The 16,970-nt window shown below is 44.3% G+C and overlaps 2 protein-coding genes across 3 annotated transcripts; both read right to left on the bottom strand.

The window, feature by feature from the left end:
- Positions 1–1,353: 1,353 nt before the first annotated feature.
- Positions 1,354–10,719, bottom strand: rusc1 (RUN and SH3 domain containing 1). The gene is made up of 9 exons (XM_010786685.1): positions 7,379–10,719; positions 4,405–5,247; positions 3,224–3,346; positions 3,031–3,107; positions 2,840–2,857; positions 2,408–2,582; positions 2,019–2,124; positions 1,827–1,873; positions 1,354–1,379 (listed from the first exon to the last, which is right to left on the bottom strand). Exons 1-9 carry the CDS (start codon positions 10,596–10,598, stop codon positions 1,354–1,356), a joined length of 4,635 nt encoding a protein of 1,544 aa, XP_010784987.1. The 5' UTR covers positions 10,599–10,719.
- A 2,162-nt stretch (positions 10,720–12,881) lies between these two features.
- fdps (farnesyl diphosphate synthase (farnesyl pyrophosphate synthetase, dimethylallyltranstransferase, geranyltranstransferase)) lies at positions 12,882–16,959 on the bottom strand. 2 transcript variants are annotated; one of them, XM_010786667.1, is made up of 10 exons: positions 16,813–16,959; positions 16,238–16,393; positions 16,005–16,145; positions 15,368–15,448; positions 15,122–15,244; positions 14,957–15,045; positions 14,794–14,866; positions 14,622–14,699; positions 14,387–14,521; positions 12,882–13,659 (listed from the first exon to the last, which is right to left on the bottom strand). In XM_010786667.1, the coding sequence occupies exons 1-10, from the start codon at positions 16,813–16,815 to the stop codon at positions 13,459–13,461; spliced, it is 1,080 nt and encodes a 359-aa protein (XP_010784969.1). In that variant the 5' UTR covers positions 16,816–16,959; the 3' UTR covers positions 12,882–13,458. The 2 variants fall into 2 exon arrangements, with proteins under 2 accessions (XP_010784969.1, XP_010784968.1); XM_010786666.1 differs by lacking the exon at positions 16,813–16,959 and having other exon boundaries at positions 16,238–16,782.
- Between the last annotated feature and the right edge of the window lie 11 nt (positions 16,960–16,970).

Genomic DNA, 16,970 nt, shown 5'->3' on the forward strand with positions numbered 1-16,970 from the left:
GTGGAGGTAGTACGGCAGACACGACTGGCGGACGGTCGGAGACAAAGCTGCCTCGACGAGGAACACGACGTCGGAGAGTCGGGACGACTCGGAAATTGGACCTGGCGACGGAGAATGGTCGTGGTAGTAAATCTCCGTCTGTCAGTGTCAGGTCTGTAGGGGTCAGGTGGAACAGTCCTACGTCCTTAATTCGAAAGGTTTTCTCCCCGGGTTAGGTTTTGTCCGGTCCGACGTCCTATATACCTTTTGGAGAGCCTACATCTGAAAGCTTCGAGTCTTGTTGCTCGTCGTTTTGTTTTTTAGCAAAGTGGTATAACTCATCGGGTTACTTACCTCCCGGTCCCCTGAACTGTGTTACGTCGCGACGTCGGGGGTGTTTGTGAAGCCAATAGCGGCGAAGATGTCCGTCTGTTCAGGAGTCGACCAACACCCACCGTCCTCTCGTTTATTAACCTCTGGACGGGAAAGGGAGGATTAAGACTCCTCCTGTCGGCGAGTGAGTCGTCCGACCTGTCCATGAGGAGGAAGTACCGACGAAGGCTCAAACTCCAATTATACAAAAACACACTAGCGACGATCCCAGACTGTAATAGACAACATAGTAATTCACTAGGTCAGGGTCCCTACCACCCGACACTACTGCACCCTCGTCTCTGTATACTCGGTATTGGACAGAGACTCGACTTAGCAAGACTTTTTCCTCCTACTACTCCTACCTAAGACCGGTCTTGACATGAAGTTACGTCTCTCACTGAAGCGACGCCGCAGTCGTCACCAGAAGGCAAAGGGAGCCGCAGACTCCGCCTAGAAACCTCGGAGATTTTCGGAGTCGGTCGGGGTGGCGTCCAGTTTGGGGAAGGTTGGTCCAATCGTTGTACCCCGGTGACAGGAAAACTTTAAGTACGACACTCCTGACTTGGCAACTCGCCCAGAGCTTGCTGCGCTTCGTCACTCTGTCTCCGTTTTGCACAGGGTTATGTTAGGCCACACCTGTAAATAATTTTAGGTAGCACGTGTATCAAGTTGTCGGAGCTTAGGACGACAAGAGGGGACTTGCGTAGGACCGTCGGTGTTCCTAGAGTGTGTGTAATTCGTTTGTCCTTTCTTCGTCTCGGATTACGGGTGTCCCTTTGATTTAAAAAGTTTAAGGGGTGTTCTGTCGTCCACTCCCCCTCCTCTGTTGTGTCCCGTGGGTCCAACGTGTGGTTAGGGTCGTGTCTGTCTTTGCCCGCCCCTTTGTGAAGTTTTGATTTGGCGTGTACATGTTATAAATCGTTCCCGGGCTTCAGGTGAGTCTAGGTGTCACTGCTTCAATGGAAACAGTGGATTTTTACCTCTCTGTCATTCTTGAACCTACTGTGAGTATGTCTCCAGCACATCTGAGAGGAAGAGAGATTGTTGAAATAATCTATATTATATGATCATGTGCTGTAAGCCATGCTCATGAGTTTCATCATTTAGTGTATCTAAAGAGACCTTTGTACCATGAATGCACACATGTCTGTTTGCAACGTGATCTTGGATCTTGTAACATGTCATTGTAGAAGGTCTAAAGGTATAGTGCTGTGTAAACTAAAAAGAAGTGTATGAAACATGTAAGATTCTGTTATTCTTTAGACAGACACATATATACTCTTGGCGGACTTGACGCAAGTATTCTGGCTCTTATACTGTTGTACAACAATATAATAATTCCTTCAATCAGCAGCGTGTCTGTGTTTCTATTTGGTTATGTCTTGAGTGTCTAAGGTTTTGGATTCCATGACAAGATCACTGTTACACACATGCATGCTCACAAGGATGAGAGGGAAGTGATGGAAACTTACCACTGCAAGACTGAAGGTGAGACAGCCAGAAATCAAGAAGCTTTGTACTAGAAGAAAACATTGAGAGAAAAGGAAAACTGAGGATGCATTTGAAATACAGTATAACAAATGAATTTAGAATATTTGACTACAGATTTGAGCACTTTGCATGCCAACAGAGGAGACAAGAGAGGATAAGAAGCCAGTGCTTACTTGAGTAGGCCAAGGAGGAATGCGTTGAACCGGTGTTTGCTCTGTCTGAGCTGAGGCAGCTCTCCAATTCGAACTTTTAGGTTGAACAATGCTTGTGTTTTTGGACCTTGAAATGAGTCGAGAGGAAAAAGAGAACATTTATATAAAAGAGAGGCAAGCAAAAAATTGCAGTGAAACTTGGCACTCATAGGCCAATCGATATCTGCATCCGGTGGTTCACTTCAGCATTTTAGACGCTAAAGAAAAGTATTGAATGATGTGTGGGAAAATGAGAGCCGGAAAAAACCCAGGGCTTATTATTATCAACCAGGGGAAAAAAGCAATTCATAGCAATTCCTCAATATCCAAGTCTATAAATGCTAATTCTCCTAGGATTCGTAGAGTGGTACCTGGCTTGGTTGATGCCTGGACCAAACCCCAGGCTGAATTTGGCCTCCTGCCTGCAATCAGGTCACTCTGATGAGGTTTCAAGCCATCGGTCAGCAAGCTGTGCAGTGCAGGGCAGAGGCACTGCAGCACCAGACGGCCCAGAGATGGATTTATAGTGCTGTCTCCTGATAAAGCCTGAGGGAGGGAGAGGAGAGGGAGGGAGAGGAAGAAGATGACGTGCAGTGATAGGGAGAGACAAGGGAATGGAAGAGAAAGAATGACTCAAGAGAGAGGGAGGAGAGAAGAAATAGGACAAATGAATGGGGTTTGGAGAGAAACAGGGGTAATGTGGGTCAGTATGATGTGATGAGACATGATTTAGGGGATTGGAGTTAGTTTATAAAGAGAGTCTTGAGTCTACAAGATTGGGTTATCTAAAGATATTCTAGTACCTTGTTAACTGAGAGAGACTGAGGAGAGACAGAGCAAAAATATTTAGAGTCAGAACAAGAAGGAAGGGAAAGAAAGTATTTTCAATGATGAACAAATCAATATGTTTCATCACCAAGAGTGAAGTACACATTGATTGATAGTTAAACAAACAACTTGTTATTCAAAATATGTAAATTCAGCTGTGACTGACCTTCTGAACTACAGTCCGAGAAGAGCTGAACTGGGCCAAGATGGCTTCCACTGCCACACTGACGGCACTGACCAGAGCTGGAGGGAAGAACAATACATTACAGTTAATATGTAGGAGATATGGACATGTATCAAGGACAAAGACACACAGTTGGACAGGTGAACACAAACACACACACGGATGAAAGGCACACCTTTCTTTTCCTGCAGGCACAGAGAGGACAGGCCCAGACCTCTCATTGGATGCTTCACATCTTCGCCCATCCAGGATGCCTCTGTCCTCTGAACAGAGCCAGCGAATGAGACACTGCGGACAGCTGACAGCAACAGCAGAAGAGCAATTACTTACTGTAATTTGTATAAAAGAATACAAATTCAACAGATTAAAAAAAGATGAGTCACAACAGAGAGCAATACCAAAACTAGAATATTAGTGTTAGTAGGAGCCATTAAGCAATGAGAAGAATTTGAGTAGGCAAATAAAAGCAGATGGTACTACTGACGGAAAACAGTGTGTGAGGACATCCTATAAATATTGGTTTACTAGTATTAGCTTTCAACATCTGTATCTGTAAAAACAGCTTTCTGTATGCCAAAGGGATAAACAGATTCCCATGCATTAATCTTGACTCACATTCAAACAATACACTCATACATACTTAATATAAGCAAACATAGGAGGAATCTCTGAGCGTGGCGGGAAACAGTTGTTGAAGCTCAGTCAGGTTGTATACAATTACACATAATGTATAAAGGGCAGGTGTTGTGTCCAGTGTAATGTTCATATAAATAGATTTATATAAACCAGTTATATAAATACAGACTATCACTTAATGAACAAGATGCAGTGAATCTTAAAACATGTACTTTAAAATGCCTTCAATCTACACATACAAGGAAAACATGTTAACTCAATTTCACAACATCATGGACTAGTTACTTGGATTGTGCCTGGCGTGTAATGTATGTTTACATTTCAACACATCGTGCATAAAACAAAAACAACATGGAGACTGACCGGACGAGACAGACACAAAGACAGACAGACGGACAGACAGAGGAAGACAAAGAAAGAAAGTGATGATAGTGACTCCAGACAGGAAGAGCTGTCACTCCATTGAAGGCCCTTTGCAGATTTGAAAGGACAGTGAAGATAAGACGTATCAGATGACCTGCAGGGAGCTACCTTCTGATGCAGCCACAGTTCTTTCAAATCTGCAAATCCCTCGGGTCGCAACAAAAGTGTTAGGGACACTATATCCAGGTCAGAAACAGACAGTAAGAAAGACAGACGGACGTGCTTGCAAGCAAGATGTCAGACAAATAGAAAGAGAGTTTAAGACGTGGGGAGAGAGAAGAGAGAGAGAAATCTTACTCGCCACGTGTGACTGCGGAGGAGCCTGGTAGAGTTTTGGGGGAAGGGGGGGCGCCCTTGGCGGTATAGGAGGGTAAAGGTTTGGATAGTAGAGGGGAGCAGCGAGGGCAGGCAAGGTGTGAGAGCGGGGGAAAAGCGGGGAGTTGAGGTGGAAGCCTGCAGTGCATGGCGGGGGGGCTCCGGGGCGATGGGGAGGGGAGAGGGCACCGATAGGGGAGAGACGAGGAGGGGATCCCCTGTGCAGAGGGCAGTTTTTAGGGTGGTACAGGTAATATGTAGGGAGAGGAGGAAGCTCTTTGGACGTCCTGGCCTTGTTTCTGTTGTCTGTGTGAGAGTGTGGGCGCTTTTCTGAATGCAGCGAATCGAATGCGTTGATACTGTTTGAATACGTCATCATGACATCTATGTTCTTATATGGGGTGGTGCAGCCCGGAGCCACTGTGGTGCCACTAATATCAGGTGTGTCTGACTTAACGTGTGTGCCTGAGTTACAGCAGTATAGGGAGTCAAAATGACAGGGAGAGTCAGACGCAAAGTCCCTCTGTGTGTTAAAGATAGTCCCATAATCACAAGGAGAGTCTACACTAACATCATCCAGGGATTGAAAGTTAAAGCCGAAGCTCATGTCAGTGCCAGAATCATCTCTGTGGATACGAGCTGAGCTGGCAGCAGGGGGGGTCGGTGTGTTGCAGTATTTGTCTTTGGACTCCCTGCCTGCATGGCTGTGGGGTCTGGGATCTGCAAAGGGCTGGGCGTTACAGTAGCCTGGGTGATAGGAAGGGAGGGCAGTGTGCAGGAAGTAGGGTTGGGAGGACTGGGCGAGGGACAGTGGTGGAGAGGAAACTACTTATTAAAAAAGCCAAACATTGGAGCAGGAGTCAGGATGGAGAGGGCAGGCGCACAAGCAAAGCGATATGAAGGAGCAAAGCGGAGCAATGGACAAACAATGGAAACAACAGAATGGGATGGATAGGTGAGGAAAACAGGGTATCAAGGTAAAAGTAAAAAAATAAATGTGGCAGAGAAATGGGAAGGAGAGAGAGATGTCGAAAATGTTAGTGTCTGTCGAGAGAAAAATGCACATGAGTGTATTCCAGCAGATATCGTCATCATGTAACATCATGCAGTAATGCAGAATTCAAACAGTTGATTGACAGTTACACATGAGAGTCAATGGAGTTGATTTATGAAGAGCAATAACCACAGTCTATCCTTTAAAACGATTTAACACAACAGGAAATGATACCCTGGCCATAAAAGGATAACTGTTGAGCAGTTTTGCAGCTGCACGGTAGAAATACTCAGCATGTCAATCAGCCACTCATTCACCAATGACAGCATCATTAAAATGTCACCATCAATCACAAAGGTCCATCATATTTCAATGTGAGGTTTACTTTACGGCATCTGCTTTCACTTTCTTTTCATACTTGAATTTGAGAGTTCACAGCACAGTGTTTTAAACGTTACTGCAGTGCGTGCCATCATCACCTCTGGATCACCTTCCTCTCTATGCCTGTCTGTCTTTCTCTTCTATGCCTTTCGTTTTTTACATCCTTTTGCTTCCCCACCACCCCTCCCCTCTCCAGCAGCAAAGCATACAGTGTAATGCTGAGTCAGTCAACAGATAGCAGAGTTCTGCCCGTTCCTGCTCAATCACCATCTGTCTCTCTATGGATATTCAGAGACTGTAGCAACAACCGTTTTCATTACCTTCACTTACCTGTAACAGACTCCTAAGTTATGAGTTACAAAATCAGCTAAAAAACAATCATACCTTTGTTAGACTTGAGCTGTCTTTGAACTGCAACAACACATGATACTTCCTATTTTTCTGGCACTGGCTCTCAGCCATTGGTCCATGTGCTAAGATCCACCCCTTGGGCTCTTAAAGGTGTACACACCTATTGCTGGCTTGTTGCAGTGGTTTTAGAGGGAAACTCCTGCAGCATAAAACTCAGCAAATATAAAGTCTGAAAAATGTTAGAGTACTTGTAAAATCAGAGAGGTAATTTTACTGTAAAAACGTGAAGCCGATTGGGGATGAATATGAGCAATTGAAATCCAACATACACCCTTTCAAACTATCTCATCCTTAGTTTTTATGTAGTATACTGCAGCACTGCATGAGATAAGTAACTTGATCTTAGCTATCTGTGCCACTCTAAGGGAGCGAGGGTGGGTGGGGGTTGGGAGCGGCGAGAACAGAGAAGACAGCAAAGAGGAAAGCATCCCAAGTTGATGGGATGGACAACCAGTAAAAAGGCAGAGGAAACAAATACAAACATATTTAAGAAATAAACTAAAAGAATGCAAAAAGAAGATTAAGGTGAAAAAAAAGGGGGAAGAAAGTGGAGAGCTCAGTGGGCGCTCCATAATCCCCCTCATTGGTCTGAAGAGCAGATGAATAATTAAATAAGGCAGTGATGACATCAAACTTTGATAACGAGTGCAGGAAAGACTGTCTGGAAAGTGTTCAACTTCCTCTTTCTCCTCATGTTACGCTCACTTTCCTCACTGTCTGTATCCCTGCATCTCTCATTGGTGGTCATTTTCCCTCTGCAGCTTCACTTCCACTGTCTTGTTCACTTCACGTCTGCAATCACCTTCTGTTTATCCCTTGTCAACATATATCCATCACACATCATCCTTTCTGTGACTCATGCTTGTCCTTCATCTCGATGCTCTCGTTCCAAAAGCTACATATTTTCAATAAATGACTCAACTCTTGCTTTTCTGATTTGTTCTATTGTACTGTCCAAGGTTGTAATTTGTGCATTCCAGAAAAGCGATTCCATCTTTTTCTTTTCATCATCTGTCCATTCCAGATGAGTTGTGTTGTTAACATTTTTAATTTGACGTGTTTTTTTTTCTCCCACACCCACACACACACCCATGCAGACCTTCTCCCCTATATCATTGAATTCAGCTGCCCTTTTATTAGCACTTGCATCATTTTGATTATAATACTCACCTGTGGTTCTTGTTTCAAGAGTCCTTCCTCCGTCGGCTCGTCCCCGCACCTCAACTTCCAACACCACCTTTTCCTCCCCTTCTTCTTTCCCTTCCTTCTCCTCCCTCTTGACTCCTTCAGCCTCCCACTCTCTGCCCGTGGTCCACAGGCTGCTGTCACTGACCGAGCAGCCAATCTTCTGTATTGGGCACAGCTCGGGTTGTCTACCCTCCTCGTCAGCTCTCTGGAGCATTTCCTTCAGAGCGGCCATTGAAGTAAGGGCTGGTGGCGGCTGCATGAAGAAGGCCTGAGCCTGAGAAGTGTATTCCCATTCGTTGCCGTCTCCGCCTGCCATCTGTCGTCTCCACCTCAGGTTGTACAGGATGTCTGCATCTGGAGTGATAACGTTTGGGTCAGGGTCCGGATCAGTGATCACCTTTGTTTGCAGGAAGGTGCTCTTGTTGCCGTAACGAAGCTCTTTAAAAGTTGTGACGTGTGGAGCTGAACCTGGAGATGACCCCGATGAGCTGAGCTTCTTTTGACTCACCACGTGAGATTTTCTCATTGCAAGGAGTGGAAGCTTTGGTGGGCCTTCACATTCAGGTGTGAACGCTATTAGCCAATCAAATCGATCAGGCTGTGCAGAGTTAGCCACAAGAGTGCTCACTTTGTGGGATTGCACAGATGGGGGGATTGGGGGTAAAGGACGAGGAGGAGGTGGAGGGGGAGGTGAATCTAGCTCCTCTGCAGAATACCGGTAAGAATCAAAGCTAATGTTGTTTGCTTTAGTTTCATGTGTATTGCTAAAACCAGCGCTGTAATAGGGGTCGGAGGTCAGACCGCAGCTCCTCTTCCTCCTCCTCGCCATCTCAGTGAACGAGGTGGTTCTTTGTGTGCTCTCCTCTTCCTTGTTGGTTTCTTGAGCTATATAAGCTATTCGATCTCCATCTAACTTGCCTCTGCTGCTCCATCCATCTCTGTAACAATCCTTCTCCACCTCCCTCTCATTTAATCTGAACTCATAAGAATCCCCACACCTGGACGAGATATCTTGATCTCCTTCATCCTCTAACCCTCCAACGCAAACACTGAGCTCTGGGCTGAGTTTGAGAAGCTCCGCTTGGGTCACTCCAGCAAGCATCAAAAGCTTATGAATCTCTACATCTAGTACATGGAAGGATGGGGGAGAGGGCAGGACAGGTGGAGGTGGAGGTGGTATGGCAGGGGGAGATGAGGAGGAGATTGAGATAACTGGCGGGGGAGGCAGAGGTGGGGGACGTGTGGTAGGCGGAGGGAGGGAAAAGGGGGTGCTTTCCTGTAGGGCCTGAAGAGCAGCGAGCCGCTGTGCCTCCTTCCTGGCAAGGTGACGCTTCCTAGGGGGAGGAATGGGAGGAGTTGGGGTGGGGAGTGATGGAGGCGGAGAAGGGGTGGTGTAAAGAGTGAGGTAAGGGACAGGTTTAGAAGTTGGGAGGGGAGGAATGGAGGGTGGAGATGGAGGTAGGGGTTTCTCACATCTAAAAGTTGTGAAAGTGGGGGACGAGGAGTTAGGGGAGAAAGTAGACAGGGTGGGAGAGGTGGAGACAGCCATGGAGGTCGTCTCCCTGCTGATATTGATGTAGGTGTGGAGGTCAGAGCTCACGCTGGCATGACGCGCTGGGGGTTTGGGGGGTCTCGGTGGTGGCCCTACAGGAGAAGGAGTGAGGGAATCAGGAAGGAGAGGGTCCTCACAGTCTGAAGGAGCCGTGAGATCAACCCCTGCATCTGAAAACTCCTGAGAGTCTCCCATCGCTCCTCTACTGCTTTTATACAACTTCCAGGTAATGTCGATGTTGCCCATTTCATCCATTACATCTGACAGATCTTGCTCCTCGAGATCCCCAAGATCAAATCCCTTCTCGTGGAGTTTGGCGATGTAAGCCAGTTTTACTTCCCTGTTCACCTTCTCCAGGTGGTCCAGGTGGTCTAGTCGATCCCTCAGAACATCCCAGTGTTGCTCCCCCTCAAGGTCCCAACGAGCCACTTGGATCACCTGGCTGAAGCGCTCCATTTTCCCAAACTCCCCTACTGACTCTAGGAAGTCAAGCAAACCTAGTTTGTTGATCTCTGAATCACCTTTGACTCCTAAGTAGTCTGGAGAAGGGGAGTCCAGGGCAGAGGGGTAACCCTCATCTGGGGAGCACGGGGGAATTGGGGAGTGTGACGTCAGGATGAAGGGGTTGCAGTTAAGAGGAAGGGATGGGGGTGAACGCGCAGGAGGCTTGCATTCGCGGGCTTGTGGGAGAGAGTGGTCTTTGGGGGACAGAGCGAGGGACAGGTTGTCTTCGTCGTGGGAAGAGCAGATGGAGGCGGATTGATCTGCACAGTCAGACTCCAGATCAGAGCAGGAGCTGATGGAAGTGGAGGACGAGGAGGTGGAGGAGGACAGCGAGAACTCCAGTAAGGAGGGGGGACAGTCACAGCACGAGGGGACCAGGGTGTCATCATCATCGTCATCAGCCTCATCTTCATCATCATCAATATCAATATCCCCACTGTCTTCATCGTCATCTTCTTCCTCTACTTTGACATTTTTCTTGTTGTCCAGATCAGCGCTAGCGGCTGCGTTCTTGCCTTTGTTTTCCAGAGTGGCAGCAGGGCGGGCGGAGGCCTCCAGCTGGGCCTGCGCTTGTGACGGAGGCTGAGACGGCTCCTTGGCTCCTTTCCCATCCTGCCTCTGTGGCAAGGGGGCCGGAGGAGGCGGTAGCTTCAGTTGCTGTCGGATAGAGATGGTGTTGTTGTTGTTGTGGTTATGGTTAAACATGCTGTTGTTGTCCTGCGGGGAGCGGCCATCGCAGCAAAGACAAGGGAGGCTCGGCTCGTTGCAGTTTGTGTCAAGAGGGAGAACGGAGGGAAGTGGAGGTGGAGCGGCCGCTGGTGCAATTTTGGCTGCGGCAGATGCACGAGTCTTGGGTTTGGGCTTCGCTGTTTTGGAGATGGTGGGACCTTGTTGGCTCAACCTTTGCGAGACAAACCTGGACTGGGTGACCGGTGCTCGAGGCTGCACCCCCACCCTGGTCCTGGTGGCTGCAACAGGGGTTTTGGTAACTCGGCGTGGGGAGGCCGCGGCGATCGTGTTCATGTTCTTATCCTCCCTCTGAAAACCGGGGCCATGAGACTTCAGTCCAGCCACGGTATTGGTCCGCCTGCTGACGTCAAAGCGCCGCGGCTTTGGAGGCTGAGAGGAGCCACTAGAGGACTGCATGGTTGGAAAGGGACTTTTAAGTGTTCTCTGATATTTTTGTTGCTATAGAAACAAGTGTTGAAAAGGCAGGACGGATCCAAACAATTACGCGCGGTGACGGTCACATCTTGGCTTGACTCCCAAGATCCTGTAACATCAAAGGAGGGGAGACACACAGTGAATAACGACTAGCAGCAAAATTCTTCTCTGCAAACGTAGACTGTTTTCTTGCTCTTAACACGTTTTCACCAAAGTCTTTGAAGTTTAAACCCACCATCTGGACTATTCATTAAAACGATTGCTTTTGGGCTTTTTGTTTTATAATTATCTCAGCCCAATTCCTGAGATGAACACAAACTGTCTTACACACAGCACTGTAGAAAAGAAAAGGGATCAACACAAAAGGACTATAATCAAACTAACATAAATAGTAAATAAAAGATAGACAGAAAAGGAATCAGCAACTATATTGATTTTCAATTAATCTTTTAAGTCAAATATTCACTGGTTCCAACTTCTCAAATGTGAATACTCGTATGTGTTTGGACTCTTTTATGAAAGACAACTGCACATAACAGAACATTTAGACCATCGGTCAGACTAAACAAGAGATTTTTATTTTTTGTAAATATTCAGAAATTGCTCAATTACACCAATACTTGAAAATGTCCATATGTTTTTTAGGGTGCATGTTTGCCTCAATATGCTGTCTCCTTGGTATTCAAATTCAGAAAACAGCCACCCACAAATATTAAGAATCACTATGATAATAATTGTCAGCTAATTCCTCGCTTAATAACTGTCACTCATAATCTTCATCAGTCATGTTCAGCTCCACTGAGCACTGATTATCATGACTTATACTGTCTCCATCTGTGCCAGCCCTTCCTTACAAGTTGACAAGAGGCCTAGGATGTAGATCAAAAGAAATAACGTTTACAAAAAAAACACAGTACCTGAAGCAATGACTTAAAATGTAACTGGAGCATGAAATAAGCAGCAGCTCTGAACAACACTGAGTCTGCCTTTTTAAAACCCATCTAGCTATTACTCATATATTCCTCCACAGTGCCCTTCACATCAGTGAGGAATATAAATCACTCTAGTAAGCTAGCACTAGGCCTTCGTCGGAATGAACATTGAAGCTAACAAAGCCATGAAATAAAACAAAAATAACAGCAAATGTACGTATAATTTAACCCGTTCGCAGTATTTACCCCATGCATTTATTGATCCAGCAGAGCTGATGGAGACAGGGAGGGAGGAAGGGGGGAGGAGTAACCTCCATCCGCATCGCGCGCTCATATAGCCCACAGGCCCATTTCGCCCTACTATTTCTCAAATATTACACATAAATATTTAAGATATGCAGTATAAAACCGATTGATAATAATATACATTTTGATTCTCAACAAGATCAAGATGCTGCGTTGACAAGGAGAGAAATCACATGCCAAATTAACACAATAAAGAATGCCACAGAGTGTCATATAGATAACAGAGCACGCATCCGAATGTGGAACAAATAAGCAGCTTTCGCTTTTTCTGACCACCCACTATGCAGGTTCATTAGAAAACATTTATTTATTTGTTAAAGACATATGTATATAGAAGGATACAAAATACCGACTCGACTCAAGTCAGATTCATGTAAAGATGGATGAAGGTGCTCCCATCTCGTCGTCGCTTCGCTCAACAATCCCGTCCGTGTGAAAAAGTGACTCTCTCTCCGACGGCAGCCTTAGCAACTCGAAACTGGTACTCTTCTCGCGAGCGCTATCCGATTAAACCCATTCGCCCCCCACCCCTCCACACCAAACCCAACCCAACCGACCCCACCCCACCCTCACTTTCCTTATCATCACATTCAATTTATCTTATGTCATTTTCAGCTTCAAGTCCTTCAAATAATTAGTTTTGCAGGGAAGAGCCTCATTTGCCTATGACATCATCCTATCTGCAGCTCATCCATGCATTTATTAATCTGCTTTAAGGAAATTAACTAACATACAATCCTCCTCACATATCCCAACTACTGCTTCTAGTCTTGATTGTAATCATTTATTAATGTGTCAACTATATTCTTGATCAATCTAATAATGTCAAGAATCCCCACTATATTCACCCCATTATTGAATTACTATCATACATGGAAAAATAAGCATTGTCATTTTTGTAAAATAAATGGCTGAAACAATGAATAGATAATCAAAACAATATATTTCATATAAGTATTTTATATTATTGAAAGAATTTATAGTTTTTTGCTTTACAATCATCAAAAACATGTAATAGAAAGAAATATAGTCTTCACATTATTATTTATTTAAAGATATAACATTCAGTTCAGTACAGATTTTACAGCAGCAATATGAAAATATATGGAATTAGAAAGATGCCCTTTGACAGAGTGCATCTGCTGTCATAAATGTACTGTTACTTGTAGTCCCTAACCAACTAATACATCTGTATTTAAACAATTACAACTATTTCTACTCTGATATGTTTCTCTATCCTGCTCTGCAGTCAACAGTGCACACTTATATGAATGCTAGAGCATATGTGAATCATTTCACATTCTTCAATCTACAGGTTTCTTCAATAGAGAAAACAACACACTGTTGATTATGCATTGCGTTTAATAAATAGGTAGCATGGACCAGAAGAGGCAGGCTGTTTAATGACAGTCAAAACCAGATATCTACAAACAACCAACCATAAGAAACTGCCTGCAGGATTTTTAAGAGCTGTTCTGGTCATGCTGATCGGAGTCAGCCTTGTCCTTGACGAACCCTCTTTAATAATGGCGAGGAGTTAATCTGTGCGTCATGAACAAACCCAAAATGGGCCCAGGCTCATAAATGTGACACTGTTTGTCCTCTCACTTGTTCCTCTTGTATATTTTCTTAGCAAAGTTGAGGAAGACTGAGTGGGGAAGGTTTTGAGCGTGACACGCGATGAGTTTCTGGAGCCGCTGGTAGCTCTCTTCCTCATATTTGTGGTACAAAGCTGGCATTTGCAGGGTGTTGTACAGAGCTTTGACCTGCTCCACACAGGCATCATCATGCTGCGCGTAACATGCCTACAAGAGGAGAGGAAGACAGATTTAAGATTTGCTCATCATCTTCAAGAAAGCAACTCAGATAGAACTTTTTTAAACATCCTACAGGGAAGAGTTCAGAGGTCAGAACCATAGAAAACATAGTTTCTCTGTTCTAGCACATTATTACAATAAATCATGTTTTTATGTACGTTTTAATAAATATTTGTATCTATTGCAGAGAAGCAATTCTGTTTGTTTGAATTGTTATATTAGGTTTTATGACCTGTTTTTATTTTATTAGACATAGGAGTATTAAAAGATTTGTAAGAAGGGATACTTATATAGTCACACAGTGCTGCGTTTCTATCTTTTAAAACACCATTTTACTACTTACTTGAAGAATGACCAATTTTCTTATGGTGGTATATTTTGCATTAATAACATTTAATCAAAAGGAACATTTGAGAATCTGTCCACTAGTAATTGATTCTGAGATGTAATTATATCATTGTATTTTATCTGTTGCATGTACTAACCAAATGTTAAGTATTTATGCATACTTCTTATAATTTTGTGATGGAAATAGGGAGTAAACCCGCCGAGTGAACGCATGGTTGGCCTACATTATAGTGAAATACCACACTTTCAAAATTGAATTTATGTGCTGGCAACAAATTCCCTGCAATTATATCTAACCATAGTTTGAATACAAGTTATTTGGATATATAAAAGTGTTAAAACAGAGGGTTGTTATCTGAAGTCCCACCTCGAGCTCTGCTCTCTGTTCGGCAGTCATTATTTCCAGGGCCGTCACCACCAGCCAGCTGCATTTATTATCCTGGATGTCAGTACCAATCTTTCCAGTCACAGCAGGGTCTCCGTAACAGTCCAAGTAGTCATCCTGCAAATGATACACATAGGGTGGTTATCAACACTGAATAGTCTGATGCAAATGATTCAATACGTGACGGGAAAGAGGGATGACACGTTTAAGGAATTACCTGTATTTGAAAGAACTCTCCCATCTCAAGTAAGATGTGTTTGGCATTATTGTGTTCCTCCTCACTCTCAATTCCTGCCTGAAAAAGTAAGGTGAAGTAGTTGAGAAAAATATTTGATTGATACTACTCTGTTTCATTTGAACACACCACAAAAGTAAAGAAACAAACTCACCATGTACATTGAAGCTGCTACTGGGAGATAAAATGAGTAAAAGGCCGTCTTGTATTTCACAATAGCTTTGTATCTGAAAGACAAGAACAGAATCAAATATTCACATTTACTTTTGGAAGCAACATCTTTCTCTGAACATTTATTTACTGATTTTCTTCACTACCTTGCCATTGTAAATCTGCTGAGGTCAATCTGACCAGGGGGGGCCGTCATGAGGTCCAGAGCTTGGCCAAGCTCGGTCTGGAAAGAGGTCTGAAACAGCGGTAACATGCAGTAAGAACAATGTGTCAATGTGAAGGCCTGTTTAATCAATCAGGACGTAAAGTACCTCAGTAAATAGCTCCAGTAAGTGGACGTAGTAGGGCTGCTCCCGGCAATGTCTGCGCAGAAGTCTGTAGATCGCCGCTTCCAAGAGAAACGAATCATTGATGGCATCCAGACCAATCCCATCCTTCAAAACAAACACACATGATTCACCTGAGATACTGAGCACACCATTAATAGTGGAAAATGAATAATCGCATATAAACAAACAAGGCGTTTGAGTATCTTTTTGTAAAATATAAAGCCTCACCTTTTTGTACCAGCAGGGTTGTCCTCTCCGAGTCACAGATCCATCCATCATATCATCTGCCACCAGGAAAAATGCCTGAAGCTGCGAGCAAAGAAGACACAGTCGTAACACTTTCCTAATAACCGAGAGAACGTAACACCCTGGCAAAGTGTCATCACAGCAGTCAGTCTGAGTCTGTGCTTGTTGTGAGCTTTTATGACACATTAGGAGCACATAACAGCTTTACCTTCCTACAACCCCTCCACAACTGTGTAACCTTGATCATATCGAGCTCAGGTCTGAATAAAGTATTAAACAAATAACATGGTTAAAGATATTGTGAATTCATTGTTTTAAGGTGCAATGAACCACTGTGTTTTATTCCATATGTCTTACACCAATTTTCTTTTGCCAGACCTTTTACTTAAACTTGACAAGATAAAGGCTACAGTACACAGGCTCAACTTGAAAGCATAAGGCTGACTGACTGTATTTTGTATATTTCTTATTTTATGTTAATTACTTCTGATGCAATTGTAAGTGTTGTAAAGTCCTGTTTTTCATTGCATCTTAGTTTTTTTTGTGCACATCCTAAATGTACTTTTTACGTTTTTAAAAGTAAGGTTTATTGTAAGAAAAACACAAAACATCTATTTACCAACTCAATGCACCATCCCACAACCAGGGCCCTCTGCACGGTCTCCTGTGTGAGCTCAGTGGGCGGGAGTAGCTCCCTCAGTGAGCCAATCACAGACAGGCCTCGGTTCCTCTTGCCTCCAGGGGAGTTGTACACCAAAACCTAAGAGGAAAACAGGCGCAGGTAGGATCAAAATGAAGTAGCAGTCCACTCCTGCACCTGTCAGAGGAAACAAAGCATGACACCATACATACCTCTCTTAACCTGCTGAGTGCGTCAGCCAGCGCCGGGTCAGATAAGTCCCTCTCTGAAAGCTCCGTCACCAGCTCGTCAAACTGGGCTTCAAACAACTGAGGGTCCGAGAGCAACGCCTTTTTGCTGCTGTGCGTCCCATTGCAAATGCTGTCTCCCTGAATAGACGAGGTGCACAGCAAAGCAGATGTTGTTTTCAATTTGAACGGAGAGACCTCGCTCCACATTGTGCGGAATATTTGAGGGGCATTAATGACCAAGCTACGCAGACCTCTCATTCCCAACCTGCTAAATGTCCTCTCTAACTGTGAACAAGCGGTTCCGGTTTTTATTATAACAACATAACGATAAACTTGTTCCGGTTGAAGAAAACTATCAAGCCGGTTAGCTCCATGGTCTCTTAGCCCACTAAGCTCATAAACAAGAGCCAGGATTACTATTATTAGCTAAAGTTGGTTTCCCTATCATGAGAAGAAGCGTTAGCTGACATTGTTTTCATGCATCCAGCCTGTGAACAAAGCTAGCTATAAATTGCCAAATTAAATATTTTTGGAGTCAAACATATGCCTTTTCATACCATAATGATTACTGTCCTGTTGTCCCGTATTGTGAAGTACTCGAACGGTTATTAGTTTATCTTCTGTTTCTTCGTCTTTCTTTCAAACTGAAGACAGTGAACGTCTCCTCAGACCAGGATGTGCAGGTTGTAGTTCGCTGTCACGTTGCAGTCCGTTT

Source organism: Notothenia coriiceps, unplaced genomic scaffold, assembly GCF_000735185.1.
Source record: "Notothenia coriiceps isolate Sejong01 unplaced genomic scaffold, NC01 NC01_scaffold00029437, whole genome shotgun sequence".
Taxonomy (NCBI): Eukaryota; Metazoa; Chordata; class Actinopteri; order Perciformes; family Nototheniidae; genus Notothenia; species Notothenia coriiceps.